The sequence below is a fragment of the Alligator mississippiensis genome, chromosome 1, assembly GCF_030867095.1.
Source record: "Alligator mississippiensis isolate rAllMis1 chromosome 1, rAllMis1, whole genome shotgun sequence".
In the NCBI taxonomy this organism is placed as follows: Eukaryota; Metazoa; Chordata; order Crocodylia; family Alligatoridae; genus Alligator; species Alligator mississippiensis.
The window spans coordinates 212,926,996-212,949,507 of NC_081824.1; the positions used below are offsets into that span (position 1 = coordinate 212,926,996).

The 22,512-nt window shown below is 43.0% G+C and overlaps 1 protein-coding gene across 1 annotated transcript; it reads right to left on the bottom strand.

Moving 5' to 3' along the window:
* Positions 1 to 7,063: 7,063 nt before the first annotated feature.
* Positions 7,064 to 14,392, bottom strand: TMEM17 (transmembrane protein 17). The gene is made up of 4 exons (XM_006274176.4): positions 14,166 to 14,392; positions 10,107 to 10,210; positions 9,623 to 9,736; positions 7,064 to 7,732 (listed from the first exon to the last, which is right to left on the bottom strand). Exons 1-4 carry the CDS (start codon positions 14,272 to 14,274, stop codon positions 7,382 to 7,384), a joined length of 678 nt encoding a protein of 225 aa, XP_006274238.1. The 5' UTR covers positions 14,275 to 14,392; the 3' UTR covers positions 7,064 to 7,381.
* Positions 14,393 to 22,512: the final 8,120 nt, after the last annotated feature.

Consider the following 22,512-nt stretch of genomic DNA (forward strand, 5'->3'; position numbering starts at 1 on the left):
GTCCCGTAGCCTCTCATTCATATTGGCCTGCCCTGCTGTCCCTGGATCATGCGGGTAGACGATACCAGAGGTCAGGAAAACAGACCTTATGGCAACAGGCTGAGAGCTATGGGGCTCTTTAGCCTGGAAAAGCGCAGGCTCAGGGGTGATCTGATGGCCACCTATAAGTTTATCTGGGGTGTTCACCAGGATCTGGGGGAACCGGCAAGACCATTTCAGGCTGGACATAAGAAAGAATTTCTTTACTGTCCGAGTCCCCAAGGTCTGGATTAGCCTCCCATCGGAGGTGGTTCAAGCATCCACATTGAACGCCTTCAAGAGACATTTGGATGCTTATCTTGCTGGGATCCTATGACCCCAGCTGACTTCCTGCCCCTTGGACAGGGGGCTGGACTCGATGATTTTCTGAGGTTCCTTCCAGCCCTAATGTCTATGAAATCTATGAAACCCTTTTGCAGTTTGCAGATTCCAACCTCAGGGGCTATATCCACATGAGAGAATGGATTTGAGTTATTTTCCTTAAACAGTCTGTCATGGAAACAGGGGTCCATACTAATGTTGCATGTTAGGGAGTATTGTAACAGCGCCCTATGTGCATGCTGGTGTTCTGTCTACTCTGGTGGTTTTCAGATTTCCTAAAATCACAAAACCCTTTCATGTCACTTCTGCCACAGGACTCCTACCCCAATTCTAAAGACAGATGCAGAGCCAGGTGACTCAGCCTGGCAGTGGCAGCATACTGCTTCCTAGCCCACTCCATCATTACCCTCAGGAACCCCTGAAGACTAGTTTGAAAACTACTGGTCTACTCCATTGTAGCCCTATAGCTGCTGGGACACATCCTGTGATTCATGGTGCTTAAGTACAGTGCTCTGTGAATGCTTTTGTAGCACATTGTGGGATAACTTATGTGTATCTTTTGGAGGTTCTGTGCAACAAATGAATGAGCCTGGAAAGTCATTAAAGTAAACTGGTTCTAACTTGGCTGGCTCCTGATTTCTGTCTGTGGGTTTTTGTCCAAACAGTGCCAAGACATGATTCCAATTTGGAGCAATGATCTGTCCCAAATGTTGGACATGAATCCAATGGCAAGAAGTTTGGTTCTTTCAATTCATCTTGGCAAGAAGAAGAACCAACCAGTGACAGTGGCTGGTTGGCAGGAGAAAGCTGCTATGTGCTGTTGATAACTAGTTATGTAGGAAGCTTTAATAGATTTACAAATCAGTACCATACCAATATGAAAAACATGAATGACTCATGCCTCCTGAGGCTGGGGGGGGCACAGCGACTGGTGGCAGTGGCAGTGTCATCGGTGGGGGCATGGTGACAGTGAGCAGGGACTGCCCGTAGGTGGCCACAGTGATGTTGACAGTGAGGGCAGACTGAGCAGGGACTGCTTGCAGGCAGCCGTGGTGGTATTGGCAGTGGGGCAGGGGGGAGTAGCAAGCGGTGACTGCCTGCAGATGCTAGCGGCAGTGTCGGCAGTGGCCAATCTTGGGGGGGGCAGCGATGACGTGCTACCTTATTAGAATGAACCTCCTCAGCTAGGGACAGACATTCAAAAAGCCTGAGCCTGAATATTTTCAATCTTTGCAAGTTAGTCTAACCTGGTTAAGCTAAAACAGTTTTGTAACCAGACAGACATCCCAGAAATTCAGGCACATGCCTCCAGTAGCTCAGGGTAGAAGCCAGGGGGTGCTAAAGCAGCCCTCCCATCCTTCCACAGCACTGAGCAGAAGGAGGGCTCGGTAAGACGTGCTGATTATCCTAGCAGGGAATTGATAACAGTGTTCATCACCCATAACTCAGCGTTTATCACCCCATTAAGAAAACAACAGAGGGACATTACCAGCTACCTGTTGATTCTACCTGATAATTCAGCATGGACGATAGGCAGCATGTGGTCTGCTAGCTAATAGACAGACACCTCTCCACAAGGCAGAGGGGAGGGGGGAATTCCTGCTTAGCAGAGAGTGGTGAGGGGGAGGGGGTGAGCAGCCTGCAGTCTTTGGAGCTGCAGCCAAGGAGCAGGGGGGAGGGGGCAGACCTGCTATGGAGCAGAGAGCCCCACCCAGCCCAGAGAGCATGCTAGGATACTGGGGGTTTCTGATTTATCTTAAACCAGGAAGGGGTCTTGGACAGAAATTGCATAAACTGGTTTGAGTCAAATCAGTTAAGTTTGACACTACATTAAACCAGGTTTATCTCAGACTGATTTCAGCCATTTTCAAACTGGTTTATGTGCACTAAATTTCTGTTCTGTTACAGGTTTAAGCCAGTTTCTGATCACTTAAACCAGTTTATGTGTAATGTCTGTCCCTAGCCCTTATGCCCAGCAGGATGTGGTGTTTCTATGGATTTTTTTATTTTTAACTGAATTGAAAAAATCTGATCGGTGCTCCCTAAGCCTTGGAGATGCATCAGGGTCAAGGGTTCCAGTGTGCTCCCAAGGCTAGGTATGGCAGTCATTTGATCGGGGGCCCCACTGGATCACTTGCTTCTGATGTGTTCCTGGAGCTAGGAGCCCTGATCAGCTGACTGCTTGCTACTTATTAGTGTAGGGGGAGCTTGGGATCATGATCCTGAGCTTCCCCTGCACTAGCAATATGGAGTGATTTGGTATCTGATCCCACAATCACACCTCCTTCCATGCACATGTAGCATGGCAGGAATCATGATTGTTGGGGTCATGGATCCCATTTCTTCCTACCTTTAATTGAATATTTGCCAATTTGGAGGCAATTCAAGCTTCTCAATATTGGCTAATCAAGTTCTGCACCTGCAGGGAGATGTTTGGTAGTTCTATATTCATCCTACCTCCCTCCTAGGTTATTTCTAGTTGTGACTGCCACATTTTTATTTGTGTGGCTCTCAGTGTTTCATTTAATACCTGCACTGTAGAGAGGAAACTTTTCTGTGGTTTTAGTCTCATGCAATGGGGCCATATAGTGGATGCCTCATCTTCAGTCTCCTGGGTGTGTTCTATTTTGCTTGCTAATGCTTTCCTGATGTCTGATGGGGCAATTCCAGTGAGTAAATGGAGACTATTGACACTAATTGGTTTAAGACATCAAGTAATGCACCTGCAACTCTTGTTTACCGCAGTGTGTAACTTCTTTGCATGTGCCAATTTTTCACAAACTGGACATGTATATTCAGCTGTTGAATAACAAAGTGCAAGTGCAGTAGTTTATAACATTGTTGGATGTGCCGCCCCCCCCCCCCCCCCATTTGGAGTAGATTAGTTTCTTTAATATGTTGTTCTTATGAAAGTGTACGGTTGAATATCACTCCCAAGCAGATAGGATTTGAGCACTAGGTAAGAGCTATTCTATTCCAGGTTGGGTTGAATTGCTTACTAGTGTCTCAATTCCAAAGGTGGAGAAGACTGTTTTATTTGAATTGGCACATAGTTGATTTTTGATGTAATAGTCTGGCACCCTGTTAAGTGCTGATGCCAATGTGGCCTCAATCTTGTTGAAGTTCTTACTGATGTAACTGAGGACCAGCTTCAAATGGGACAGAACTTTCTGTTACATATTCCACTCTGTTCTAACAAAAGTTTTATTTCTGTAAAGTGACAACAAAATGACTGCAGATACTCTAATATTCTTCTATTTTTAATTAACCTACTTTTAGTCCTGGTTTATATGAAGTGAGAGCATGGTCTGCATTTAGTCAGCTAGTATTTTTACTAAAATCTTTGATTCAAAAGCGATGTAGGTCTGTAAGAGCTGTATAAAGTAAGATCTTTTCCAAACTTACAGAGAGTAACAGTAAGTTCTTTCATAAATTGTGGCAGTCTCTCTCCTGACAAATGGCATTAAAAATACCCCTCAAGGGAATGCCTCTTTAAATACCTTGTAAATTTCAGTTAAAAAATGATTAAATCCTCAAGTTCTATAATTTCATGCTTCCTGTTGCCTCTAAGACATCTTGTTGTTTCTTTCTTGAAAGTTTCTTTCTCAAATAGGCAAGCCTGCTAATTCCAGATTTGTTTTTATTAAATTCCAAAACTTTGGAGTGTCTGAAGTGTGGAGGTATGTTTATAAGCAACAAATATAACACCTAGTTCATAAGGGTTTGTTCCACCCATTAAAAAAAAACAGGGAAGAATGTGTTGCTTTTGAATCCTTTGACTATTTAAAACCAATAGCTTATTTTTATTTCCTTTTTCATAAAATATTTGCTTTGTATACCTAAGGGCTCTTTCACTGGCATCTGTCATCAACATATGAAGTTTTCCCTTAATATTAGTTATACTTTTTTAATCTATATTTTAATGAGTCTGTAAGCTTTCGCCTTTTTCTTTGTTTTTAATTTTCCTTGAACTCTCTATTCCACCCCCACAAAGGCAGCTCTCCTTATCAACTAACCCCTGTGTTCTGGGAAGGATTGCAGAAGACCTCTCTATCTTTGTAATTTATTTGAAGTATTGAACACAGTTCTTTTTAATTGTTGCAATCTGAACTTTGTCCTGGAAAACAAGTGATTCTCTTTCCAAAAAAGTGATCTTTGGGTCTCTTCCCAGCTATCAAATATTACTTCTATGGGGGTCATGATCTGTGCATGTAATAATGCCAGTTTCTTTAGTGTTTTTTATATTATTATGAATGTAGAGATTTAGTATTAATCTATTTTAGCAGATAAATGATAAGGGTGTAAATGATCTTTTACTCCCCTTGGGCACAGTTCTCTGCAGCAATCTGAAAGACTGAATTGTTGGTATAGAAAGGATAATATTGCACCTGGTTTCTTGTCTATTGTCTGCTTTACTAGATCTGTCCTTATCTACTCTGGTTATCAGATTTGTCTTGGAAAAAAAAAATAAGTTACACACCAATTCTTTACTAAATATAATTACTTCTTCCTCAAAGTGTTGCAATATTTAAAAAAAAAAATTGTTTTTGATTGGGAACCTACACAGTATTAATTATGCAGCAACTGAGTCCCTTTTAAGATTTGTTCTTCCCTATCATTAGATTGATCTTTAACCTAAAAAGATAGATGCTTAATCAATATGCTTATACCTCTTGTTCTTTCCTTCAGGAGGAGCAAAACATATGTCTGTCAAATTACCTATATTCTCTGACTTTAGCACCTCAGCCCTAGAAATAGCCCTCAGCCCTTATCTTTTCTCCAATATCCCCCATCTCTTGGGCCAAGCAAGCAACCCACTCCCCGATTCTTTTAAAAAAATATAGAACAGAGCTATCAAAATTATGCCAACTTCATTTACACCACACTTCCTCACTTCCTCCTATTTTCTTCACAATATTAATGTGGTACTGTTTAACAGTTTGTCCTTGATGACTCCAAAGATGTTTTTTTGGGCTATTCCTCTTATCTATGAGTCTTCTTCAGCTTTACTTCTGTCATTGCCAATGTTCAACAAACTTCCTTGCATTACCCAGCCAGCCAAGATTTTTTCAGTAGTTTATGAAAAGTGTCTCTCTCTGCAGTATCTACTTGTATGTCTGAGATCCAGCTTTCTACTCAAAGTGACTAGAGTGCATTTTCCTCTAGTTTAAAGTCATATTGTACATTATCATCAGGGATCCTGGTTTTCTCTGATAAAAAAATCCCCAATTTTCAGATTCAAAAAAGTAACCCAAAATCCACATTTTTCCATGATCAAAATGAAGCACCACTATCTATACATATATATCTGTATATCAAAATGAAACACCACTATATATATGAACTACAGCAGTAGTATTACAGCCAAAGCTCCATATATTCCACAACTTGGCAGGCATTGAATTTGTTGGGAAAATATATCCAGTGTCAGTCTCTCTCTCTCTCTCTATATATATAGTGGTGTTTCATTTTGATGATGGAAAACTGTGGATTTTGGGTTGATTTTTTTTAAATCCAAAAATTGGGGATTTTTTTTTTAATTGGAGAAAACCAGGATCCCCGATTACCAGTACTGAAAAATTTAAATGGATATCCCTGTCACTGGGGGCTGCTGTGATTTCCTCAACCTGTCTTCTTTTTTTAAAATTAGGGCAGAAAGGTCTTGGGGAAAAAAAATTGAATATAAGCTCTGGATGCCCTCTGGCTTTTTTTGTAATTAAATCTTTCTGCTGATAACAATTTCATCATGAGACCTGTTACTTATGAGGCCCAAATGGAAAGAATGGCACCCTAGTACTCTTAACTTCTTACCTTTCAGGAATGTCCCAATTCGAGAATGCTGTAATTAAAGCTTTTTACATGCAGACTAGGTTTCCACCTTCAGAATTTCCAGGCAACCTCTTAGTTCTGATAATGTTTGTCCCTAGTTCAGTTTTTCTAGATATAGCATTATGCTTCAGTAGGGCCATGAGGCACAGTAGCTTTTGTTTCACTTGTTTTCCCTGAGGCCAGTTTCTAGCTAAGTAATTTAGTCTTCCAAGCCAGTGACTCCCTTCTTTACCACTAAAATCTCAGATTTAAGAACATCTCATGGGCTTAAACTCAAGAGATAAGATCTTTGGTGTTTGTATTGGTATCCAGTTAATTTCTTCTGCCCTTTGTTCCTGTCTGGCATGTTTTCCATTGGCGTTAGAGGCCTTCCTAACCTAACCTGAATCTAAAATACTCTTAGCAGAGTCAGCCTATGGACAAACTGTGCAGGTGCAAAATTCAAGAGCAGCATTTCTAGAGTATTGGTGGCTAGCTATATGAATGCAGGGCAAGACATAGAAAGATTAGTTTTACTCAGGGCAGTGAAATAGCTGGGGCTGGCCCTCTTTCCTGTTGAGCATTTTTAACTGTATTTTTTTCTTCTAAAACTTTCTGCTTTGTTTCTAGGAATGTTGAGTAAGTTTAGTGATGAGGGGTTGCTGAAAGCATACTCTTTTTCTGTCCTTTCTGAGCTTGTGTCAGATGTATAGGGGACCTGCCCCAGTGGAGGGTTATTAATAAGGAGAGCATGCACGCTACATGCAGAGCTGTAGGAATGAAATAACTGATGCAGTTTTCAATGGCTACTGTCTCCCCTTTGTGCTGCCCCCTGCCTCCTGTGGCGGTCCTATACTCACAAGCACTCTGGATTATACCACCATGCAGACATAAATAAAAACACTTTTGTGAATTTATTGTAAACAAAACATTTCATTGCAAAATGGTCATGAAAATAGAAATCTTTTGTATACAAGTAAAAGAAATTTCATACTTGCTAAAGTATAAAGTATAAAATCTACAAACTCTATAATGACATGCATGCGAATTGAAGTCCACCATGTAACTGATCACAAAGAATGGAGTTCATATCTCCTGGGTTAAATACTGCCTGCTGCATAAGAGCTACTTTTAATGTCTGATGAGCAAGAAGGCTGAGGTTAATCCAAAGCAGCAAGGGACACTCATTCCCAGACTCTACCCTGGTAGCTTGTCAAGCCTTAAGTGCAGAACCCCAGCCAATGGTTGTTGGACGAGCTGCTTCCAAGTGTGATCCAGCCACCCAGGGAGCCTGTACTCTCTTCTCCCAGGCTGGATAATCAGCTGCAGAATGTCTGTCCAGCTGGTCAAATTCATGAAGGTGAAAGCGAGTTGCCAATTGGTTCACCATTCTTTTCAAGGCAAGAAAACCTGCAATGACCTGAAAGGTGAGGAAGAAGGCAAAGATGATGTGGACTGCACGCTCCAGTGGCTGGATCTTCAGACCCTCATTAAAGAGCAAGAAGAGAATTAGGGGAAACTGAAGGAGAAGACTCAAGAGCCAGAAGCCAGCCAGCTCAGGGACCTACAACAGATAAACATAACAGGAAATGTTAATAATTATAAAAGCTGCCAGCTTTTATAATTCAAGCATTGTGTTATACTATTAAAAAGGACTTTTCTAAATCTTTTGCTATAAAGTTAATTTTTCATCTCCCTGAAGCCTACATATGCTGTGGGATCACTAAGAAATGGGGCTGTTTGAAAATATTCTATCTAAACTGTTTTTCCATAGAAAAATGGGTTTTAGATTCTACAAACGTTCTGAGGAAGTGCCTTTTTGTGGAAAAATTTTGCTTGGCAAGAACCAGAATGCCTGAAACACCACAATTTTGCTTTAATTATGGCAGTACGGTGGTACATTGTAGTCTGATTGTTCTGTTCACATTCTCTACTGTGTGGACTTCTCTCCCATAGTACACTTGTGGCCATGACTTTAATACACATGATACTAAAATATATCATGTGTCAGGTAGTCTGACCCGTGAGCCCAGCTTATGGAGAAAAATGGGAGCATAAAATACTGGAACTGCAATTAATATGAAGCAGTATGGCATCATTTTAGTGTCAGAAAATTTTTTGTTTTTCAGGTTTTTTTGTTGACAAATCACAAGTAGGGTGGGATCACACTGCTGACCAGCTCTACTAAGAATAGAACACAGATACCCAAGGTTGTAATGATGCACTGATGTTTCAGTATAGTGGCACAAGGATTCTTGTTGCAGGGAGTGTTTAGAACAAGATCAGGGGCTTCTCAGGTTTTCTTTTCACTGATACAGCTGGCTCTGCAGGGAAGTCCTAGTCGCTGATGCATCTATGGGTTTCAAAACAGTCTGGTAACAGAAGAAACCAAGTGACATGTGATTGCTGGTCTTTTCACTCTGTTACTAGACTTCCAACCAAGTATGCCATTTTTGTCCACTTGTGAAAAAAGTGGACATAAACAGGAAGATGAAGGAATTTGTGACCTCCTTCTGCGTATAAAATGGCTTCACCAGCAGTTAAGCCAGCTCAGTTGCTGGACACCAGTAGCATAACTAAGGGTGGTGAGAAGGCAGAGATCTGATCTCTGAGAGGCACCAGCCCTCAATAACTGATTTTAGAGGTGGTTCCTATGCAGTGGCAGCAACAGCTTATGAGTGGGGAACCCTGTGACAGCAGTAGCATCACTGCTTTGTGCGCGGGAAGGTAAGACTCTAGATTGTTGGACACCTCTTTCCCCTCCTGGGCAGGGAGACAAAAAATTTAGTTACACCTCTGCTGGACACTTTATTGAGGTGTTCTGGAACAGTGTGATGCTGGTGTGAACAGCATTATTCTCAGCCATTTCATTTTATCAATGTAATTAAGAAAATGTTAAGACCTGGAACAGTCAGGATGATCTTCCAGTATTCTGAGGAGAGGTAAGAAGGGAATTAAAAGTATAAAGGAGTAAGCAGGAACAAAAATAACAGTAACTGGAAAGAGAGACCTGTACCACAGTATAGTGGCAGTATGCTAGTTGGAATCATGACCTAGCCAGTTCCAAAGGAATCATGCTGTGCTCTAGAGAGTACCTCCATAATTCTGAATGCAAACCCACCCTGTCATGACTGCAATGTTAATGGCTTTTAGAAACTTGTATGCAGATGGAGAGAAAGGTTTTAGTCATGTGGAGTTTCATGTAGAAGAGGTTTTGAGAAGAGAGGGGAGGCAGAGAGAAGGGTCCTCAGAAGGACGAACAAAATGAGGGGGTGGTTTAAGGAATTGAAAGGAACATAGAGCACAGCTAGAACAAATGCAGTCAACTTTTAATTCAACTGGAAGCATTTTTGCCTGGGGTATTGAACCTACATTGAAATCTAACAGGTAAGTTTTCTTTTTAGCAGTTAATGCAATCCTGAATCAACTGCTCTGGGAGATGATGGGGACCTACCTTCTCTTGCAGATTGCCTATGTATCCCAGATATAGTCGGATGGCCTCAATTAGAGAGGCAAGGATGATTATTGTGACCAGGATGAACTTGTAGTAATCTGGCAAGACTGAGTACTAGAGAGAGGGAAAAAGAATAAGAATTTTGTGAGAACAGAACTATCCCTAGTTTACACGACTCCTACAGCAGCCAGTATATTGTGTATGAGATCTGTGCAACACTGTCAATGTTTCTGGCATCTGACAGGCAGTAGCCCCTGCTGTTCAGTCAGCTCTCTATCAAACTTGCTATTAACTCTGTCAAGACATATTCCTCCTCATAACCCAGTACTTATACACTCCTGCTTGAGATCCTTTAATCTATTAAATTTCCACATCTGGATTGGAATTATTGACTAGAAAAGGTAATTCTTTAAGATGGGACAAGGAAATAAGACTGACAAAAGAAAATTGTACCCTTCAACATTCATTCTATCTAAGGACTCACCTTCAGCTGAAGCATGACAACACTGCTCACCCACCAGAATGGGAAAAAGTAGAGGTTGAAATAGAGGGACATCTGCAATGGCAAACTTGAAACTATTTCGTTATCTGGAGAGAGAAAAGGGAGCTCTCATCATCCTGTTTGTCAGACATTCTCTTTCCAAACACAGTGGAGAAAGACACCACTACCTCAAAAAGAGTAACTTTCAACCAACATGTTAATGACTGAATTTCAAACTTGGACAAATCAGTATCAAATGTTAAACTGTCCAAGGTTTGCCTAAAACTGTAGGGCCAAATAAATTTGACACCCTTATGCTAAATCATTGCCTATAACAGGGTGTCAAAGATGCCTGCAGAGCCCTATCATCCAGGGTGCAGTGCTGCCCAGAACTTGGACTGGACCTACACACCACATGAAGCATGCCCCACACACTGGATCCAGCTGGGCCAGTCTGTGGAGCTGATCTCGCCCTGTGCCACTCATCTGGCCTGTGGGGCCAGATAAGTTTGATACTCCTGGCCTATAGCATTCTACAATATCTATCATAAATTGCAGCTTTTCACTAGTCAGTAGATAGTATAATTCTGATGCCTAATGAAAGAGGACTGAGAAGCAACATCTAGTAACTCTTCAGCAGTCTCTGTAAACTGAGCTGATGGGCTCAGCCCAAGTCTTACTGGATAGATATGTTGCAAGAACTACAAGCGATTCCTTCTGTTGACAGTTCAGCAAAACAACTCACAATTAGCTAAGCACAAAATTAGATTATGCTCATATTCATTACTGATCCCTAGAGGCCAGGATCTCTATCTCTGCATGTTGGTAGGGAAACTTGTACTGTTTGCTCACAATGCCATTAATGTTTCTTGAATCTGACAGGCAGTAGCCCCTACTCTTTAAAAACAGCTACCAACCAAACCAGCTACCAGCTCTGTCATTACCTCAATCCGCTCTCATGATGTATCACTGGCCTTTAGCAATGTCAATCAAATGTAATTTGTGCATAGCTGGTTTTGGGGGAAGGAGGTGGTGGGAGGTTGTTTTTAAACAAACTATCTAACTGGAATGTCCATCAAACAAAATGGAATTGCAAACCAAACACTGTAGTGAGGAGGAAGTTAGTTGATAAAACCTGAAAAACCAGAACTCTTGAGCCCTGTGATAAGATGCAGATAGTAGAGTTCCACAACAGTTCAAATTCATCCACAGGTTCAAAAGATTAGACTTGGTATTAAAAAAAAGTTGTATATTTTAAAAAGAACACAAGAGAACAGTTTTGCCTTTAATTAGACAAGCTTATTCGCATTACCTCATATTTAGTATGATATCAATAAATACCTGAATGAATTACTAATGATCTGTTTCTCTTATGTCCCAAAGAGCAGTTCAGAAGAACTGGCACTTGCTACCATTTGTGGGCAGGTGCCAAATTCTTCTTATGATCTCATTTCCATTTCCTGTTAAACATCTCTTGTTTCTGCATGTGCAACCCAAAAGTTCTGTATCTTTTTTTTTCTTTAAGACTTGTGACCTGATATGTAACAACACTATATCATTGAACCCATCTTCAAATATTGGCTAGTTTCTCTTTGACTTCCAGTCTCCTACCTGTCCTTGCTCTACCTCGGAAAGCATCATCATTGTTTCCAGTTCAGCCTCATGCAGTCATGGTACCTTCAATTCTCAGACATATCCCAGAAATCTTTTTATCAGATGCTGAAGTATTCATGATAATTAATTAGCTAGGTGGAGGGGCAGGAGAATATAGTAAAGGAACTGGGACAAGGCTTTAAGGTAATAGTGTAAAGAGGCGGGACTGTCTACACTAAAAACAGAAGGTACAAGATGACTGACATGTTTAATAGTCCAACATTTTTATGTATAAAAACTATTCCAACTAGGAGGAATGGGAGATGACCTACAGACCTCCAAAAAATGTTCATTACTTAGCTATAACATGCTTTCTTAGTTGCAGCCTGTCCTGATGAATGCAGGACAGTTCATTTCCAGATATTAGAAAAGGAACTGCTTCTGGAGAGCCGTTCAGAACTGGAACAACGTATCAGTTGATATCAGCAGCCTACCCTTCAATGGATAAGTAACATCTAATTACAAGGAGGCATTTTAAACTGTTGCAAGTTACTTATGGATAATGGTAATGGTTTTGATTAATGACAGAGGCCAAGATTTTTAATTTTCTGTGTGACCATCTTGTGATGCTATGCTACACTGGGTTGTTCCAAGTATTATTCCAATGGGTACATTTCTGAAATACCTGTCCTAATATTTCAATATTAGGCCAAATTCCTAATACTTGGATTAGGATTTAAGATTGAGTTTCAGGTAAATAGTTGACAAAAGTAGCCAAAAATGTCAACTTCTTTCCCCCACTCTTGAACTAATTTAATTGCTGCTTACTGTAGGGTGCAATAGGACGCACCGGAGTAAGATACTGGGTGTATTTGTCTATCTTATTCCTTGTATTACAAACAGCAAAGTATTTCTTCATTTGTAATTTTTTATGTAAAAAAAAAATCCTATTTGATACTAAAGGTGGTGGAGAAGCGGAAGGTATCGAACCAGGCTTTATAAAGTATGATGCTTGCTATTATAAAGAGGGGACTGAGAGAATTTAAGCACTGAAATGGGTAAATCCAATGCCTGTGACTCCCTGTGTTATTTTAGCACCTGAAAACCCCCAAATTGCAGGAACAGCAGAGGTACAGGGGGTTCAGAAATGGAACGGTGCTGTTTACTGAAGGACCTGAGCCTATACTACTAGTTCAATTACCTCTGGTGCTTTTTCTACAGTCCTGGAAGCCCTGGAGCCAGGCTGTTTTGGTATTAAAAAAAAATTAAAAAGACAGGCGTAAGGCAGGGTAGGTATGTACCTTACAGACTAAGTAACTATGATTCTATATGTGTGTGTATATCTATACAGAGAGAGAACAAGCTTTCTTGAAGTCCACCCCACTTTAGCAGATGCTGCGAAGAGGAGCCTAGACCAGCGGTTCCCAAACTCTGACAAATTGCGCACCACCAATTTAAAACAATACAACCTTAAGAACCACCAGCAAATTTTTCAGTTTGACCTTAAGTATCACCAGCAAATTTTTGTCATATATAATAATAATAAATCTGTTAATGTGTACCACTGCCACGGTGTCTGTGTAGCACTGGTGGTACGTGTACTACAGATTGGGAACCGCTGGCCTAGACCTTTCACTGCCACTGATGAAGAGAGCTTGAGTTCAGGAAAGTTAGGGGTGTGAATATACACCTGTGTGTATGCCTGTTTGCATGTGTGTAAATACTTACACACACCCAACCATGTGTACCTCTGTCCAATTCAGAATTTGTGGTAGGGGTGATATCTTTTATTAAACCAACTAGATTTTTTTGGGGGGAAAAAAAGGCTTCATAGATTTCATTGACATTAGTGCTGATCGAGTCCAGCCCCCTGCCCCACTGGTAGGAAGTCAGCTAGGGTCAAAGTATCCCTCACTTGCAAGCTATCTTTAATTGCAATTAAAGACTTTTTTTCTTTTTTGCAAAAATCTAGTTGGTCTAACAACAGATGTCACCTCTACCACGAGTTCTGATTCCTTTTGCCTCATGTTGCTACAACCTGGATATCTAACTCATTAAGCAGAAAAAAGCCTGCCCCGCCCGTTGGCAGGACCCGAGGACAGACAAAGGCAGTGCAGCTCAGCCGGTACCACTGCGCACGCGCTCACCGTGCCTAGCGGGAGGAGGCGGTGCCCTTCTGACGGGCTAGCCCGTTCCTGCCCCGCCTTCAGCGCCCCGCCCCCTTATGTGGTGGCGCCGCTGTAGTCCCAGGCATTGAGCAGCCGCGGGGACTGCTCGCTCGCAGGTTGGGAGGGAGGCTCCCTTCCACCTGCGAGTGAGTGAATGAGTGTAGGAGGGGCTGCGCCGTTGGTTCAATGTGCGAGCGAAGTAGAGGAGGCACCTGGGCCGCCATCTTGGTTCCTGGCAGCGACCCGCGAGGGTGCCGCCACCGCCGCCATCTTTGCCGCTGGCACGGGAGCCAGGCCTTACCCGGGCTACAGCCGCCGTCGGGGTACTCCGGGCCGGTGCGGTTGCTGTCGCTGAATACAGTCCGGCTGAAGTTGCTGAGCCGTCTCCGGACTGGCTCCGGCAGCGCCATGTCTGACCGGGAGCCTCTAGGCCGCCAACGTCCCGGTTGCTATGGGAACCATGAAAGCGAGTCAGAACGGGCGCCCCGCCCCCATTGCGTGGCCCAGTTAGCGCCTCTGCTCCCCCTGAGGGGCTGGACGGCCCGCGCATGCGCGGTTGTTCTACCTAGTTTTGGAGCCACGACAGCTCTGCTGGCTCTCCCGGGGGATGGGGCTGCAGGCGGGTTGAGTCCCGATTTGGGATGGGGCCCTGGGGCTCCCGTCTGGCCTCCACTTAGGGCTGTGTTGCCGGGTTATCATAGTTGCACGATAATTTCAAGCCTTGTACGAGGTACAATCAATAATAGTAAAAGTGTTCAAAATGTAGGACATACAAACGACTAGAACTCTTGGTTCCAAAATGATACCTTTTATTAGACCAACTGGAAAATGGGAAGAAAATTGTCCTTTTCTGCAAGCTTTCAGAGCAAAGTCCCTTCGTTAGGCTCTGGGAAAAATGTAGATGATACAAGATGGTAAAAAGTCCCCATAGGTAGGAAATAAACTTAATTTTTGCACACATGATTTTGGATGATTTTTGAGTTTTTGCATGATTTTTTGAGGCAGCTCATTGATGCTACATATGCAAAACCCAAATCACTCTCAGGGAGTCTTCAGTGACTTCTGTGTTTGCTGTTAGCACTTTCTTATGATTTCTTCCCTCAAAATGAAGAGGGGCTTCAAAACTGACAACCCAGTTCTCACTCACTGGTGGGTTATACTGAGCAATGTAAAGTCAATAAGAAGAAGACTTATTTGCGTATTTCCCAGTGTAGGATATTTTTACAGCAAATGAGATAATTTTGAGCTTCCAGTATGATCATTTACTATTTAAGACCTGACAATGGTGGCTTAAGGCAGTGCAGCAGCTTTTCTCATTACCGGTGCTTCACACTAGTGCTAGGGGCCTTCCCCCTTGAGTCTAGGGTCAGGCCCATCCTTTTAAAATGATCCCTGAACCAGGCAGGAGCCCTGTTGAGTGCAGCACAAAGGTACAAGACTGACAGGCCTGCAAGCACAGAGCCTGGGGCTCTCAGGGACCAGCTTCTCCTGGGTTGCGGCAGGGTGTATCCTGCCCCAAGGGCCACGGAAATTGCAGGTCTGTTCTCAGTGTCCTGTTCCTGTTCCCCCAGTGTGCTGAACTTAAAAACTACAAAATACATGTTCAGGAGGCATGGCTGCACTGAGCACAGTTTGTCCTTTGCCCATTAGGAAGAGTCCAATGGAAGAAGGAGAGAAAGAAGCTGGGTCAATCAGTGTCCACGCTTTCCCAGCTTTTCTTTTGCTCAGAGGGAAATTGACACTTGTTTCATGAATAACATCGTGCTGTGAATGACTGCATTAGAAAATATTCCCTCGGTTGAGACACTCGCCTGTGTTGGGGCAAGTTAGAGTCTGATGATACCATCCCATATTATTTTTGAGTGTCCTTTTTTCTTCTATCTGAGTATTTCCTGGCCCTAAAAATTGCCAAAAAGTCTCTCTTACTTTTATTTTAAAAATTTGGTCACCTTACTAACCACGCATGGAGCCCCAGGAGGAACGGATCAGTTTGCTAAGGCTTATTAAAATGTTATAGGGTCTGATGTTTTCAGAGAACCAGGGTGAAGTCCTTCAGTACAACTAATTGAGTATGGAAGAAATGAGTATGTGGGCACACTAGAAGGGAGGAATAGGCTGCAATTGGACCTAGACAGGTTACAGGGGTGGGCAGAAGAGAACAGGATGGGTTTCAACACTGACAAGTGCAAGGTACTGCACCTGGGGAGGAAGAACCAGCAGCATACCTACAGGCTGGGGAACTCCCTTCTTGTCAGTGCAGAGGCAGAAAAGGATCTTGGAATCATTATTGATGCCAAAATGAACATGGGCCGACAGTGTGGGGACGCGGTCAGGAAGGCCAACCACACCTTGTCATGCATCCACAGATGCATCTCAAGCAGGTCCAACGAGGTGATCCTCCCCCTCTATGCGACATTGGTCAGGCCACAGTTGGAGTACTGCGTCCAGGTCTGGGCGCTGCACTTCAGGAGGGATGTGGCCAGCATTGAGGGTCCAGAGGAGGGCCACCCGCATGATCAGGGGGCAGCAGGGCAGGCCCTATGAGGAGGCTACGGGACCTGAACCTGTACAGCCTCCACAAGAGAAGGCTGAGGGGGGGATCTAGTGGCCTGTTATAAACTAGTCAGGGGAGACCAGCAGGCATTGGGGGAGTCCCTGTTCCTCTGAGCACTACCAGGAGTGACTAGAAATAACGGTCACAAGTTGGCAGAGGGTAGATTCAGGCTAGACTTCAGGAGGCGCTACTTCACAGTCAGGGTGGCTAGGATCTGGAACCAACTTCCAAGCAAAGTAGTGCTGGCTCCTGCCCTGGGGGTCTTTAAGAGGAGGCTGGATGAACACCTTGACGGGGTCGTTTGACCCCAGTACTCTTTCCTGCCATGGCAGGGGGTCGGACTTGATGATCTGCTCAGGTCCCTTCTGACCCTACAAACTATGAAACTATGAAACTATGTAATTGGTTTCCCCCTTAGACCACAGCTGAAGATCAGTTTACAGCCTTCAGCATGAATAGTGATAACACTTGTAATTTTAGCCTAGCTAATGTAACTATAGAATGTAGTCATATAAATGTCAAATCCATTTCCTTTCTGCACCCCTCCCCCTCCTACAACAACAACAAAAAATCTTACCAAGCTATTTCCCTTGGTAATATTGGCTGGTAGCGAATTTCACAGATTAATTATCTGTGACTGAGAAGAATGTTTTAATCCATTTTAAGTTTAATTCCCCCTATCCCACTAGGTCAACCACACAGAAAAACCATAAACATCACTTTTGAAAAGTTTGTTTGATTTTGAGCTGGTGAAAGCAGCTGGATCGACACCAGATTTGCCTCAAAGGGCTTCCCGTGGAGGCAGGGATCTTACTGCTTGAATTCTTCAGAAGGCATGTAAGGGAGGAAGGATTTTTGGAGAGCCACAGGCAGGTTTAGGGAAACTAGAGGGTCCAGTAGTTTCTGGAGAGGTTAGGTTCCCAGCTCAGGAGTAAATACTTATATTGAGTAGATGGATTTGCCAAAATGATGATGCTGGCAAATGTAGTACAGCTTATAAGGTTGGTCAAGTGTTGTTATCCCTATTTTACAGATGAGGAAATGCAGCAAGGGTCTAATTCTGTAGAATGCTGAAAGCTCTAAGATTCAGTACAAGTCCTGGGAATGAGAAGAAAGGTAAGCCAATTAACCTTAAAGCTTTAAGATGAAAGACAAATAATACAACTTTATTCTAAGAAAGGTAGGTCTATCCTGTTATCAAAGGTACAGTTCATACCACATGTAGACTAGTGTTTCTTCAATTTTTGATACTTGGGATGCCTTTTTTAATGGATTAAAATTGGTGGCACACCAAATGGGTGCGTGCATGTACATATATTTATATATCTCTTATTCAAAACAAAGAATTCAGGAAGAAATTATACCAGTGTTAAATGTACTGTTAACAAATGACACCAAATATATCTTTCTTTAAGCAAAGATACATTTCTATACCAGTGCTTCTCAATTTTTTTAGCCTCTAGGTACCTCTGTAACTTTTCTGTATTTCATGGCACCCCAGTTGAAAATCACTGAGAGATCTGAACTCCGAAAGAGAGTGTGTGTGTGGGGGGAGCTTGTAGCTAAAAAAGTTGAGAATCATTAATTTAGCTTGTGCCACTTAAGCAGTGGGGGCAGATGTTCACCTGGCTGAGCCCTGCTCTTCCCACTGTCTGCCCCCTCCCAACCTCTGGCCTGTACCTCAGGGCAAGGGCAGGCCATCCTGGTGAGGCTGTCCCTAGGCTGCCCCTATAGGGTCTTGCATGCCAGTGACCACCCTTGCAGGTCCACTTGACCCTGAGAACATGGGAGGAGTGAAAGGGATGAGCCAGGTTGCAAACTGCTGCTCTGTGTGCACCTACTCGCCCGCACCCAGCAGACCTTTTTGCTGGGAGCAATGGAGGGGGGCGGGCAGGCGCCTGGCTAGAGTGATCACCTTTTCAAAAGGGGAAGACAGGACACATGTCCACCTCTCCTCTGTCCTGCTGCTGCCACCACCATGGCTAGCTGAAAGCCGAAAGGAGCAGAGCGGATGCAGGTTGCCTGCTGTGGGCTCGGGGCATCCTGCTCTGCTGCCTTTCCCCTGGGAGCCCGATGCTGGCTGCTTGACCCCTTCCCACCCAGCAGCAGCAGGGGGCACAACTCCATGCTATTACCGCCCCTGCCCTTGCTGCTGCCAGGTGGGCAGGGGGCACCTTACCATGGTGGCACGGCCAGCACAAGCCCCCCTGCAGCAGGGTGGGGACCCCTGAGACCATAGTAGGCAGCCCACATCTGCCTCTGCCCCGTGCACAAAGCTGGTGGGGCATGTGCTCCACATTACCCCCGCTCCCTGGAGGAACCTCCCACGGTTCTGTCCTGCTCCTTGTCCTGACCCCATGCACCACCTTGGCTGGGCATCATGCCCAGCCCCTGCCCTGCTCGCTCCCTCACCCATGGGGGCATTGATCTGTACCCCCCCCACCATTGACTTACCTGCAGGGAGCTGCTCTCCATGCTGCCTGGCTGTATCTCCCAGCCATGTGCATTTGTGCAGGCGTACACATGAACTTAGCACCCCGCTGCCAGCCTGCAAAGGGAAACCGGCTATTTCCCGATCCCTGCAGGTGCTGCGAATCCAGGACAAATGCTGTCCTGTAGTCATGAGGCCGGGAACTGGGACTTGAGGTTCTCATTGCAGGACTGTCCCACCCAGTTAGGGATGGGTAGTTACCCTAGGGCCGGTACAAGGCTGCCTGGGGGCAGGGAAGGGTGGGAGAAGGCAGCAGCAGTGGCAGCACTCCTCAGAAGAGTAGCTGCAGGTGCTGCTGGAGTAACTGGGATAGGTGCAGGGTGCTAGGTTGGGGAGAAGAGCATTTGCTTCTGCACACGGGGATCTTGAGGCACACCCTTTGGGAATCATGGGTGTTGACTTACTCACCCTAGCTTTAAACTACATGGCTCACGTACTCTTGGCAGTGTAGCTACAACAACCTAAAACTTAGTACACATTAAGTGCCTGAGTATGTAACCATGCTGTTTCAGACAGATTTTTCAGCCTGCCCTGAGTTATGTGCTTCCATAGCTATTCTGCTAGCAGTATTCAAATTGAGCTAATTTAAACTGAGGGCACATATGCCTATGCAAGATGCAGTCTAGACATATTCTTATCAATGTTTTTAGTTAGATATAGAACCCAGGGTCATTTGCAGACATGCTCACCATTTTCTAAACTGTGTTAACTGATTCACACCACACAGATCAAATCAAATTTCAATTTGAATTAAGGGTTAAGAAACGATTAAGGGGGTTAGCCCCCTTCTTCACAGACCAGGTGTGCTTCAGTGGGGCTGGGGGCTTAGTCAGGATACTGATACTTAGGATAAGGTGTTGTTGGCACATTTGACTTTGTAAAGGTGTTGTTTTGTGCCTGATAGCCTCTTTTGTGGTGCAAAATGCTTATCTACTAAGGAATGCTTATTTGAGTTCCTAAGGACAGTTTTTCCTAAAAGCAATAGTTTTTCCTAAAAGCATCTGGCATATACCTGTTAACTAATACAGTTTAAATTACCTAATTCAGGCTGCCCTAGTCTGCATTAACTTTTATCCTCATTTCATGAGGATTAGTTAATTTGGACTGGGACCAGTTTTAATTCGGACTACAGATGTCCAAGTGTATGTAGTGATGGCTGTAGTCTGGATTAAACCTAGAAAAATGTAACGTCTATACTCCTAATTCTGAGCTCTAAAGGATAAAAAGTTATCTAAAAATATAAAGCAGTATGGGGTGTTTTAAATATATTTTTTTTCATTTGAGGAATTACTATAAAAAAGGCATTGGGTATTAGGTGGATCTCATAATGTTAATACTTATTTTAAATTGAATTGCCTGAAACCTCATTTTATTGTTGCTATCTTAGTCTTGGTCAATTTAATGCATTTTAAATTATGGGTGCAATATCCCTTCTGTTTTGAGTTAACTGAACACAGAGAGGGAGTAGGTTTATGTGAATTAAAACATGTGGATGTGAATTGATTAAGCTAGCTTTTCATGAAAGTTACAGTTCTTTTCTCAGCATGAGCTGATAGGTGAGGGTCCCTGTTAATATCTTTTAGTCTTTTAGGATTTTCCTATTGATTGCTTTTTCAGAATTGAAAGAAGCATTTTTCCTTAAGTTATGCGATGTTACTCTTCCTTAGCTAGTCATTCTGAATGGAGGCTCTGACCTCCCTTGCACTCTTGTTCTCATGTTTTATTGGCCCAGTTCTGCAAACCTATCAAGTGTGAAGTCAACAGACAGCAGGACATTGCAAAATTAGGCTCTTTGTTCTAAGAAATAGGTGATACAGTAATTCAGGTACAACTAAGTAGAGGAAAGCAGGGTGGAATTCAGGCACACTTACAAATTCATGGATTTGCTGTGTGAACTTGATTTCCAAACTCAAGGTGCGAATCTGCGATATTTGGCAGGCATGTGTGTTCAGCAGATGGCAAGCATCCTACATGCCCCCATAAAATTTTTGCACACTTTTGTTTTTTATTTAATTTTCTATGTAGATGCCTAAAATATTCCCCAAAGATAAAATATGCTTCCATTTAAGATAATCCTTTTTAATTTTGTTCTGGCTCCTACACTCATCTTTTGTGAATTTAATGAACAGCAGATTTCCTCTGATTTTCTGTAGTGTGTTTTTAGGGAGCAGGTATTTCAACTTCAAGCAGAAGGAGATCTTTAAATGTTAAGAAATAGAGCCCCAGGGCTGTCTGAACTGGCAATTCAGAGCTTTATATAAAAGGCATATAAAGCTGGGCCTAAGGGGCAAGGGATGGAAAAATCTTAAAGTGCACATGACTGAACCAGTTACAATATTTATACAGATGGTCATCATAAGTGTCCAACTTCTATAGAAACCCTGAATATTAGTCTTTTTCTATTTTGATAGAAAGGAATTACAGTGCTGCAGCTCTATGTGTATGTTCATATATGAATGGATAAGACAGAATTGCTCAGAGCCGCCAGTTCTTTGGGCTTTGAAATAGGCTACTGGAATGAGAAATTATGTGGAAAAAATGCACTCTTAATTGCACAGCATATTAAATGACTGGTTTATTTCAATCCACACATGCTAGCTATAAATAAAACAAAACTGAAAATCTGCCTGAGAGCTTTAAATCAGAGGAATATTGGATCTCTGTGTATCCACAGTGGTCCAACTAAGTTGGTAGACACTGGCTGTGCTCCCAGACTGATGCTCCTGGGGCTCTCTGGCAACAGCGCTAAGCCATAAACACCAAATGCGGTATATCTAACAAAATGAAATATCAGCAGTTTTTACATTAGGCTTTTCAGACACAGAGTTCATTTAAATGGTGCCAGTTGTTTATTTCTCCACCTGAATTGTCATTGCTGTCTCCCTAAATTTGTTGATTTGGGTCTTATTAGTGTGTTTTCCTGCATGCAAGTGTTACAATACATCTCAGCCCTGAGTGTGAGAGCCCAGACACATCTGTGTGTGTGTCTATAAATCATTCCCATCTCAGCTTTTCCGTTAATACGTTCCTGCTTTTTGAAGATAAAGGCTGTAAAACTTATACAAAGAGTTGGTCTGTACAGGTGTATATAGTTAAGACTGGAGTACAGGGTTTTTTTGTTTTTTACTGTTGGGAATAAGTGACAGATTAAGAGTTTTAACAAATTACAAATGCCACAAAGACTATAATGTGCATGTTTGAAAAGATTGTGTTATTGGCTTGGACAGTCTCTGCCAGAGCAACCTCACAGCTGTGCTCCTGGCTTTGTGTACCCTCCAACAATCTTTTCTCTGTGTCAATAGCATGCTTTTCCCTAGTCCTCATTTAACACCTAAAGGATTTGTTATCTGGTAAATAATTATTACTACTGATGAGAGCTACTGGAAGCCCCTGGTTTTGATATTGCATGTGTGTACCACACACACACACACACACACACACACACGCGTGCACATGTATGCACTATTTCTCTGCATTACATATGCTATGTCTATATTACCTTCCTTTTAAAAGCATCAGAAGCGTGGTATGTAAGGCTCTATTTTGCTCCCATTGAAGCCCATATCACTGAGCATTATCATTGATTTTGCTACTGCTGTCTTC

Excerpts from the sequence above, each read along its gene's own strand:
- TMEM17 (XM_006274176.4), bottom strand. The coding sequence starts at position 14,274 with ATGGCGCTGCCGGAGCCAGTCCGGAGACGGCTCAGCAACTTCAGCCGG. Across the intron at positions 9,737-10,106 it reads TTGTCATGCTTCAGCTGAAG|TACTCAGTCTTGCCAGATTA; the intron begins GTGAGTCCTTAG and ends CCCTCTCTCTAG. Across the intron at positions 7,733-9,622 it reads TAGGCAATCTGCAAGAGAAG|GTCCCTGAGCTGGCTGGCTT; the intron begins GTAGGTCCCCAT and ends TATCTGTTGTAG.